The sequence below is a fragment of the Amblyomma americanum genome, chromosome 2 (assembly GCF_052857255.1).
Source record: "Amblyomma americanum isolate KBUSLIRL-KWMA chromosome 2, ASM5285725v1, whole genome shotgun sequence".
Taxonomy (NCBI): domain Eukaryota; kingdom Metazoa; phylum Arthropoda; class Arachnida; order Ixodida; family Ixodidae; genus Amblyomma; species Amblyomma americanum.
In genome coordinates, this window is record NC_135498.1 from 207,595,824 (window position 1) to 207,607,216 (window position 11,393).

The 11,393-nt window shown below is 45.7% G+C and overlaps 1 protein-coding gene across 1 annotated transcript; it reads left to right on the forward strand.

Annotated features, from left to right (window-relative positions):
• Positions 1 to 24: 24 nt before the first annotated feature.
• LOC144120346 (uncharacterized) lies at positions 25 to 10,665 on the forward strand. Its single transcript, XM_077652714.1, has 5 exons — positions 25 to 97; positions 5,446 to 5,487; positions 8,235 to 8,408; positions 9,615 to 9,668; positions 10,538 to 10,665. Exons 1-5 carry the CDS (start codon positions 25 to 27, stop codon positions 10,663 to 10,665), a joined length of 471 nt encoding a protein of 156 aa, XP_077508840.1.
• The last annotated feature ends 728 nt before the right edge of the window (positions 10,666 to 11,393 follow it).

An 11,393-nucleotide genomic window follows, 5' to 3' on the forward strand; every position in this document is an offset into this window, starting at 1 on the left:
GAAATATTACCGGGTATTGCTGTAATGTTGCTCAGCGGGCGTTGTACTTTGTTCATTAATATTACAGACAGTTCGGGTTCACAGTCATTCCTGGTTGGTAAGCATCCTTGTGCTCCTTACTGCTTGTACACACATCAATGGCCTTTAAATTATCTGAATTTATTTTCAGTAATTATGCGCGAAATTTCTAAAATTTATTTCTTTACGTGTAACTAGCTTTCATAATACTGCACCAATATGCATTGATCTGTTTTGTAACGTTTTATGGCACATGAACAATTAATTCCACCGTGTGCCAAACGCAACAGATGCAATGACAGGAATAAACGCAGCGCATGCGGGCTTTTTCCGGCCCGCGAGTTACACAGAAGTACAATAAGGCAGCGGACGCATGAGCACGAATGTAGTTAGTGTACACAGCACACATTTTAGCCTGCACTGAGTACCATGTATGCGGCCGATGTACTAGAACAGAGCAGGGTTCCCAAACTGAATACCTCGCGCGCTAAAAAGGCGTATTGTAACCGGATTTTCTGCTGTCCTGCTTGCGCGCTGTCATACGAATGAGCTGTGAAACGCGCAGTGCGTCGTTCCTACCTTTCCACCTGTTGCGATGACGCCACAAGGTTAAGAGATTTAGATTGTCTGCCTAGGTTGCTTCGCTGGGGATTTTTTCGCGTCCTTATCCCTCATTGTCAACGACGACGACGCTGGATTATCTGCGACACGGACTCCTTAACGCTATCGCGTTAAAACAAAAATAAAAGTGAGAGTTTTTATTTGGCAAAATATATCTTACAAACATCTGTAATGGATGTGTTGAATTTACCTAATGGTATTAAGTAGCAGCATTTCTTCAAACTGCTGGTCTGAAAGAGCCCACGATGAGGCCGTGCTACAAGTGAACGATATGAAAAAGCCTCTATACTGCAAAATACGAGCATGTTGTCTTGTTATATTAAGTGGCCTTTTTCCAACGGATAAGAGTGAAGCATAGCCACGTCGACTAGAAGACCCTGGAGGCATAGTTAAGAAACTCAAGTTTCGCCAGCGCCGCTTGAGATATACGCCTTGTGCTTGCTTGTTCAAACGAAACGAGTGAGGCAGCTGATGCAGATGACGCTGCCTGCGCTGATGACCCCTTTGACCCTCGTCTGGATGAGTGCGTGACATATATGGTGTAACAGTAGCTTGGTTTGGGCTAGTTGGTAACAGTTCTTAGAAAACATAGCGCAAAAAGGACACGGACGACACAGAAGTGGACAGGACAGGCGCTAACTTGCAACTTTATATTTCGAAAAGCCACCACGTCTAATATATAGGAGCCGATCACCACCATCAAGCGATGAGCATGCGCAAAGAAGAGCACAATCAGGATTACAGCGTGTGAAAATAAGCAAAAAATTACGATGAAATAACAAAATGAAAGCACGGTGCCGGGGGAACACTGAAAGAAAGAGACATCGTGTACCGAAACTTACTGCAAAAAGCGCTTTACAAGCTTGTCAATGTTAAGAACCAAACAGATAACGCGGCAAAAAGGGAGATAAACAGATCGACTAAAAGATGAGGGGAGTGTACAAGGCTCCACACTGAGACAAGAACGTGGTGAAGAAAGACAGAATGACAATTGGGAAACAACATTGATGGGTCATGGCAATGGAAGTAAAAGATAGCAGAAATTTAGGCCAAAAACAGATAAGGGCTGTGATACTATACATAATCAAATGTACAGAATTCCTATCAGTTGCGGGCGTCATTACATTGGGCAGACAGGAAGATGCTTTAATGACAGGGCCAGAGAACATAGATTATGCGTACGCAACAAATCAGGAAGTAACCTGGCCGACCATTGCAAAGCATGTGACACAGAACAAAAGAGTGGATGCTATCCAAAAATAGATAAAACAGAATTCTTAACATCAGCTAAAGGAAAAACGGAGCGTGAAGTCATGGAGGCGTATTTTATAAGAAAAGCTGGGAAAAAGTGCGTCAGCGCACCTTCTATTCAATTACTGGACAGTGAAGTCGAATTCCTTGATGGCTATCTGTAGGTGTGAACCATGTGTCAAAAAAAAAAAAAAAAAAATATTTATGGTGTTGTGAACTGGAACGGTTCCGCTTCTCCTTTGGGTTTTTCCTGCTGCTTCTATTCCTTGGCATATTATTGACTTTTACTTCAGTTGTTATTTCCTTTCTCATATTTGCCCCCCCCCCCCCCGCCATCGTTGTTTTAGCGTGGAGCCCTCTACACTCGTGTTTTTATACTTCTTGTTTTATCCTTTTTCTGTTTAGGTCCTTCTGTATTTTTCATATACATATATTTTCATTGTTTCCTTGTTTCAAACTTTTTCAAAAATTTTTTTTCATTTGATTATGTATAGTATCACAGCCCTTATCTGTTTTTGGCCTAAATTTCTGCTATCTTTTACTTCCATTGCCATGACCCATCAATGTTGTTTCCCAATTGTCATTCTGTCTTTCTTCACCACGTTCTTGTCTCAGTGTGGAGCCTTGTACACTCCCCTCATCTTTTAGTCGATCTGTTTATCTCCCTTTTTGCCGCGTTATCTGTTTGGTTCTTAACATTGACAAGCTTGTAAAGCGCTTTTTGCAGTAAGTTTCGGTACACGATGTCTCTTTCTTTCAGTGTTCCCCCGGCACCGTGCTTTCATTTTGTTATTTCATCGTAATTTTTTGCTTATTTTCACACGCTGTAATCCTGATTGTGCTCTTCTTTGCGCATGCTCATCGCTTGATGGTGGTGATCGGCTCCTATATATTAGACGTGGTGGCTTTTCGAAATATAAAGTTGCAAGTTAGCGCCTGTCCTGTCCACTTCTGTGTCGTCCGTGTCCTTTTTGCGCTATGTTTTCTAAGAACATATATGGTGCTGACGAAGTTCACAATAAATTTCTTGTAAGCTCAGCAGCATAATGGAGAAAGACCTCCATTTGGGCTGGCAAACACAGCAACTCGAAATAAGGAGGAAAAGTTATTGTTTCTACCACAATGATAAGTCTGTATCCTCGTCACTGAGAGTACAGAAGCATGAAGAAAGTAGTCTGACGACGACAATGGAATTGACACCTTCTCAGCCCAATTATACTCCGTTTCTTCTTTTAGCGAGCTACGTACCATTCGAGCAAGCGCTGCCAGACCAAAGTCTCAGCCTCAAAATCTGTCGGACATTTTTTTTTGAGTATCTGGTATCCTTGAATACCTGATGCACAAAAAATGCATTTTCAGCACCGATACTATGACACCTTTGTTTTTAGCACGCGGTACCTAGTATCGTTACGTAAAATGTATCGAAAGATAGTTGCTGAGATAGATTATCTTCGATACAATCCATGCCTGGGACTCAGACTGATCACCATTCATAGGTCACAGCGAGTTTTCATACCACTCCTGGAGCAGTGGCACAGCGGTTAAGCAATGCGCCACGACCCCGGCAGGAGGCACTTTTCAAGTACAGCCACCGCTGGGGCTTGTGAAACCTTGCATACTAGTGCATTTCGCTGTGTGTGGTACAGCGCGAAAAACAGAAGAAAGGACAAAAAAGAGACACCACAGACGAGCGCTGGCTCGCGCTCGTCATAATTAATGATCTTAACCTGCGGTAAACTAAGCAGGGGGGGGGGAGGCTGGTTTTGATGGGACTTCACCGCGTGTCAACTGATTAGCCTAAGAGTCATCCCTTGAAAGTGCTTGTGCAAGCGCTCTAGGCTCTGTAATGTCACATGACTTTGATGTACAAAGTTTGTGTTCTTTACAATAAAAATTTAGTTTCGAGTATGCGCTCGTCTGTGGTATCTCTTCCTTTTGTTCTTTCGTCTGTTTTTCGCGCTGTACCACCCGCAATGAACATTTACCAACTCGCCCAGATATCCATCTTTTTCAATGCATTACTAGCGAAGTGTACGTGCCAACGGTGGCAGGTGGGCTGAGCAACCTAATGAGAGCGCCTTCCGCTTGTCAGTGGAAGATGGAAGCTTGCAGGTGGAGGCTTCACTCGCAGTCAGGTCGGCTTCTTCGCCAGCGAAGTATCTAGTGCAAGCGCACTCAACACAAATCCGGTGGCCTGCTCTGGTCTTACCATCCGTGCGTACACGGCCCACTCACTAAAACAGATGAAGCTCCGAAGCGCCGCTTACAGACGGCCGCGTGGACGTTCTTTTGTTTGGCGACATTGTATGGGGTCGTTGATTCAGTCGATGATTCTTCAAATGGAGGCAGAACCGTGGTCATTATCCTGGTCTTCATTGGTACCAATGCCGGTCTTTATTATTTACGCGGCATTACTAATTTCAAGTCAGCACTCCTTTTAGTGCGCTAGCATTTACAGTAGCCATTTGCCGCATTTGGACGCTGTGTGTTTTTCTGTCTGTAGCCGGTTTTGTGGAAGGCTGCTGACCTGCGCACCGTGTCAGGCAGCAGCTCATTTAATCTTGAGAAGCTGCTCGGGAGCAGCAATCTAGGTCGCAACCAATTCCAAGCATCCCATGTCCCCCCAATTCTAACACCTGCTATAGCACCTGCCTTGTGCAACTGCGCCACTCCTCCCATGCCCACCGGCTACACCTTGGGAAGTAAGCCAGCCGGTAGGCACGTGAGAAGTGGCGTAGTGGCACAAGGCAGGTGCTGCGGCAGGTTTTGCCATGTCTTCCTTTCGCTGTTGCATGAAATAACACGCGCACCAACAACCACCTTAACGTAGCAAAGCAGCGCAGCCCCGTAACACATCATGCTAGCGCATGTATCCGCATTTGGCCTGAATACCCAAATCGATCGACATCTTTTTCTCCTTAAAGGGTCCCCGCGCATTTCCCACTATGGTGGCTGTAGCGAGTGTTTGCCAACGTTCCGAGCCACTGTTCCATGGAGAATGCACGCATAAATAAGGGCGGCCTAAGCTGCTTACGGGGAGTTTCAGTCGACACAGGCATTCTAGACATCATCCGAGGATGAGCCTACAGATTTCCAAGAATAGTTGTCGTTGACTTTGACCGGACTTTTGGGGAATTCTCTCAAGGGCGAGGACGTTCGCTTTCAAACGATGTTTAAATAGAATGAATTACGGAACAGCTTTGCCATTAATCAGCGTATCATTTTCGACCCGATACCCACCCCAGCTATAGATCATTTTCGGCGGTGTATGCCACAAGCTACGCTGGTGTAGTATGTTGTATCGACGTCACGGAGAAATGAGCGCGCAAAATACTCCCACTCTGCTGAATTTGAATGAATGTATTTTGGTACATCTTCGTGCGGGGCTAATGATTACAAGCGATAAAAATAAAAATAAGCGTATTTTTTCGCGTACTTTCCGGCTCCATATTGTGCACACTATGCCATTGCAGTTTGCTTCTTATGAAGTCCGTATGTTTTATTTGTCTTTTCTTGCGGTTCGTGTTCGCCAATGTGTCAAAATTTTTTTCGCAGCTTTGCCGCCAAGAGAAGCATGCAGTGTGTGTCGAGCTGAAGGTAAGTTTCAGATTTTCCATTTCTTCAAAATAAAAAAAAAGATACGTGAACGCGACTATATCAAGCGAACGGAGCAAGAAAAACCAACGAGGAGTGAACCTTTTTCGGACCTGTGAAAAAAAATAGGAATAACACTGGCTGCGGTGGCAGCTCCCGAAAAAACGTGAGCAAGCAATCATTTAGCTTGGCAGCGGCGACAATAGGATGTATACCTTTAAATATGGGCAGTTAACATTTGAGGTTCGTTTTTCGGGCCACACCGAAGGTGCCCCACCGTCGGAGACGGTATAACAGACGAGATCAGGCGACACTTGACTTCAGGAGAGATAAACCGAAGCTTTACACTTAAATTCACATAATTATAAAAGATTGAGAAGCGAGCACAACAACATGCAACTGGCTAAGGAAAATGTTCCCTCTTTGGTATCGCCCTAGATGCACGGATCTAAATTTAGCTCAGAAAATATTTTCCGGGCTTCGGGGCCTGGTTTTAAGACCTAGAAACTTGGCCTACATATAACATCCCTCAAACACAACAAACTCAACACATTATTGGTTTACAAACTGCATCGCACGCCTTTGACTTTACGCAAGGTTCAAAACCCTCTCCCTAATATACATAGTGCGAAAAGAACTTCAAAATTGCTTTAAAAAGACGGCATTCCCGGAATGGGCCCCAAAATGATTTCTTGCTACCTTCCATACTTCCACAGTATTACACAAAATCTACAAAATAGAAAGGAAAACACATGAAAAGACATCAAAGCCACTGCTGCCTCCTTCCTGAAGACTCGTGACCCTGGTGCCCCCCCCCCCCCCCCCCCCCCAATTAGGGCGATTATCGACCTGGAACGAGCCGCTACCGCTTCCAGTAACAAACGGAAGCTCTTAAACACGTTCCTATGCTACTCGTTTCACGAGAGGACTGTTGACAGGCGTCCCCCAAAATCTGGGAGTGGCACAAACCCTGACATTGCTGCTCTGGAACATGCGGCGGCATCTCTTGTGTACGGCTGCGTTTCGTAATGCCGGCCCGTTTCCCGAGAGCTGTTGACATACAACGTCCTCGGGAATTGGAGCCGTCACAGAGCATGCTAGCCGCGTCCGTCCTGATTGTACGGTACGCTTAATTGCTCCCAGTCAAGAGCTAGCGCCCGGACCCGATCGTCCAGCGGTGTTGACCCTTCAAAATCTCTGCCGACCTTCCAACCTAGACTGTCTTTGCCAGGACAAGGGGGCGGTCGGCGTATTGAGGCTTCGACGGGGTGACTTCTCCCACCGCTCTTGGCGCCTCTCGCGCGAGGCAACTCCGTGGAGGGCAGTTAGCAGACTTTGCGACCGTACCGACCCTACCCGTGTCTCCTCGCGCAGCCGCATCATTCCCGCAAACGGGGACCTCGGGTTGTTCCTGGAAAGCGTGCCCACATCCCCCTAGCTCTGTCGCGGCCTTGGCTGGTCAGTGCCTGCCCACCTCTCCTTGTGTACTTCTTGCCGACACTCACGATGGGGGTTAACGAGGAGATGGCCGCTTCGAGGCACTGGGACAGCAACAAAAGGACGGATGGTCCTAATAGCGCCGCGGGCATCCAACGATACCTTACACACGCCATATTACGTCAGCAGTTTTTAGCACCAGCCGTATTTTTGTCGGTCACTATGTTAATGATGACGAAGGGCTTAGTGCCGCGGTTCAGTTTTCTTTACAACGTACTCCTACCCTGAGCTGAGGCTCTGGCAGGTATGGTCAGAGCTTTGCATAGAAGAAATACGTACGTAAGAAAGGAAGCAGCAAACATATCAGAGGCACTCAACAGTTATTCTAAATATTAAAAAGCAGTTCAAATACTCAAGAAACGGATTGAAATGAAAGCTGATGCAATCTTAAAACTTCCAATGGGAGGTAATTAAGAAATAAGTCAGGAATGTCCATATATGCATTGACGTTTTAGGTCGCGAAGAATATTTTGCTTTATAATAATCTCATTTGGATTTTGTTGAATTTTGTTGCTCTTGTTCAAGGCATAATAACTGAAAGACACACATGGATGACGTGCCATTTCATTTCTTACTCAATGAATAGAGTGTGCCACAAACTTCAGTCCGAGGTTTTTGCTATTTACGTAATGTCTGTTTAATCATAATAGAAATACACGACACCGCTCTGGGTTCAAGAAAAAAACAATGCCAAGAACATGCGCACTGATGATACTGACACTAAATAAGCTGGTGCTGGTGCGCATTTGTCTTTCTGTCTTTATTACACGAAATGGCGAACAAAAATACTAAGAGGCGCTATCGAATGTTGCAGCGCATGCGATGCCATAGGTATATCACCTAAGGGTAGAATGAAGTTCAGAGATGAGTGCAATTACAATTTACATGCGGATGTAATCTTAGCCACGTTGTCCTCGAAAGAGTCCAGCTTTCTAAAACTTTTGAAAGTTAAGAAAAATCCTGGGCGCGAACAGCAAGCGAATACAACAGAGGTCGACTGCTTGCAAAGATGCCAGATTTTTCTGGCTCGTGACACAAAACCTTTGCGACGACATGCCTATTGAAAGATTCCGCTATTTGAGTTGGCAAATATAAGTATTTTTGATCTCATTCTGAGATTTCTGGGAATAAAATATCTATAGGCTATTCCTGCTGCTCATTGTGTAAGCTGCTCAATGAGCGCAATCAAAGACGAATGTTCTGAGATTACGTTGCGGCTAACGTCCGGAGCTGGCGCCTTTTATTCCACTCAGAGCAGCGTCTCCGGCGACTGGTCAGCCTCACTAAGGCGCCGTGCAACGACTTCTACGAGTTCGTGTGCGGGCGCCTGGAGCGCGAGCTGAAGGCCTCAGCCTCCTGGTCGCCCGTCGCTCAGAGCACCCTCGTGGCTGACAGCATCGAGCGCCGCATGCTGCTGTTCCTGCAGGGTGAGCCTCGAAGTGGTGCCAGGAGCTAACTTTGGACAATCATGAACAATAAAATGCAATCTATGAATATTTAAATTGCGCCATCTTGTGTGGAGCTGCTTCTCCGGCATGCAATGCATTGAATCAGAATGCAAAAAAAGGGCAACTGCGCCTGTCGTAATGTCGATTATCTGCGCGCGTTTTTCTACATTTAACTTTGGTATTTCTTGCATTTACATTGAATGCTACTGCGACGTACGTGTGCATGATTGTTTCTTTTGGCAGAGTTACAATCACTTTATGGTGTGATGCGCTAGCACGGACTTGAGCATCTTGTTTTGCTGCGGATTTGCAGTCTGTGTCGCAAGACCATTCGTCTTACGTTCGATACACAGCAAGTTAGTGGATCAGTCAAGCGCACACGCGCAGCATTGAGAGCGCGGCTGTCCACTTCGGCTACATTCATGGTTCTGCCATGTGCCATGTGGAAGAAGTTAGCATGAGGCAAAAGCTATGTGCACGGGGTGGTGATATGAACGCGGACGCTTACAGAGAAGAACACGACAAACTGACCTTTGCCTAGAATTTTTACCCGAACATCGGTTGCAAAACCGACAAATGCTTCCAGGTTTAGCGCATTGTTAACGCAGAGAAAGGAAGGGATATAAGCAAAAACAGGAAACAAACAAATGGTTGCAGCGTTGCCTCTGAAAAAAATTAACGTGTGGTGGAGGGCAAGATAAGCACTTCCAAGAAGAACCGATCCAGCAGAATACTATCTCGCCCGGCGAATGAAGTTTCTTCTGTGCTCCGATTATAGTTTCAAGCTTCGTCGCTTTTTTCAGTGCTGCCATACGACTTGTATGGTAAATGGGGAGATACACTGCCCTCATCTGGTTATGCAGAGAGACAGCTGAGGCTGACGCAGCGAATAAAGCAGTATATGTGCATATTTTCTACCCTCTGAACGACGAGTATACGTGCGGAAGAAACCTAACACAAGTGTCCTCTTTCTTCTGGGCTGTGTAACCTCAGTTAATCTCTGAATGAATTCTGTGCACTTGATCAAATTGCATACCGTGTCCAAGGCTCGAAGCGTTTTAGTGATTTAAAATACGCTATCTGATACACATTCTTGTGCGCCGATAAACTGGCTGCAAATATTTAGTAATGGAATTCTTGTTGAAACAACGCATGTGAACTTATGCCTTTTCATCTTTTTTGTAGATAGGGGAGATACTACCTGGGCCCATCACTACGCCTGGAGGACCTGCGTCGAAGGTAACTAGAAATTTTTTTAATTTAATTCTTTGTGGCGTGAGTTCAAATATGCTAGCAACTACTCCAGCTACGCGGTCTTCGACATCCCTAAATCCGCCGAACTACTCTGAAAAGGGCCCCAGGTGCACTGTACGTGCTCTGTACGTGCTGGTCCACTGGGAACAGAATGCGAGCTTTTGCTGTCCACGGCACAGTGAACGGGAGCTCAGTTATGTTTTGGTCATTTGCGTCCATGATTTGATGCTTTCATTACTGAAATACCTATAAGTAATGATGGCCTCAATACATTTAAACCATCTGACCGCTTTTGTCGTCATGCTTTCCTATTTGTGGTCACCTGGTTTGCGGTTCTGTTTTGGTGAGAATATATTTATTATTTAATATTTAAAATGTCAAAAATCTTGCTTACAGTAATTGCGTATCTTAGAAATATAAAAGGCAGCGAGTGGTAGACAAGTGCATATTCCTCGACATGTTAAATGCAGTACAATCATATTCTTTATTTTGTAAAGTACGTATAAGCTTTCGAAATAGTTTTTAGTCAGCATCAGACTAAAATAATGTTAGAAATGCAAGAGAGCAACCAAAAAAATTGGAATGCATAATGTGAACGAAATTAATTAACCGCGCAATAATAAATTGTGGAATGCTTGCGTTCTTTGATCATGAGTGACCGATGGGAAAAAATAGAGAGCGCGTATGTAGTATCTGACCTCAATATGACTCAAAAATGCGCAGTGTTCGACACAAGCGTTTGTACTTCTGCGTAAAATAAAGATCGATTCAACTGCCTCGATGTTTCGTTACATAGAGGGCTAGGCGGCAGCAAAGCCGGAATGATGCTTAACAACTTCTGCTTCATATTGCAGGTCACGGCTCTCTTTCTGAAAATAGAGCCATAAACGTGCAGCTGCCTTCCCGAGGCAACAAGCAGCGTCTGCTTCAGCCGAGCCGTGACCCCACCGTCCGTTCCTGGCTATCGCTGTCCTATCGATGAACCAAATATCTCAATCATCAAAACATTGGCTTGGGTTCAGCATAGAGCGATACCACCCCACGTGATCACATCTAGCGGTATAAATCACCCTCCCCCCCCCCCCCCGAAGTCATCTCACGCTACTGGGATAGGTGGCAGCAAAGCCGGAGGCATGCTTAACAACACCTTCTGCTTCATGGTTTAGGTCACGGCGCTCCTTCTTGGAATAGAGCCTTCAACGTACAGCTGCCTTCCTAAGGCAACAAGCACCGTCTTCTGCAGCCGAGCCGTAATCCCACCGTCCGTTCCTGGCTATCGCAGTCCTGTCAATAAACCAAGTATCGCAATGCTAAAAAAATTCGCCTGGAATCAGCATAGAGCGACGTCACCCCGAGTGATCACGTTGAGCGGTGTAAATCAACCCCGAAGACATTCCATGCTAGTGGGGATATTCGGTAGCAAAGCCGGAAGCATGCTTAACCCCTTCTGATTCATGATCCAGGTCACGGCGCTCCTTCTTGGGATAGAGCGTTCAACGTGCAGCTGTCTTCCTGAGGCAACAAGCACTGTCTTCTTAAGCCCAGCCGTGACCCCACCTCTGTTCCTCGCTATCCTCCATTCCTCGCTATCCGCTGACCTATACATGAACCAAGTATTGCAATCGTCAAAAACTTCACCTGGCATCAGCGTAGAGCGCCGTCACCCTACGTGATCACATCGAGTGGTGTAAATCACCCTCTGAAGACATT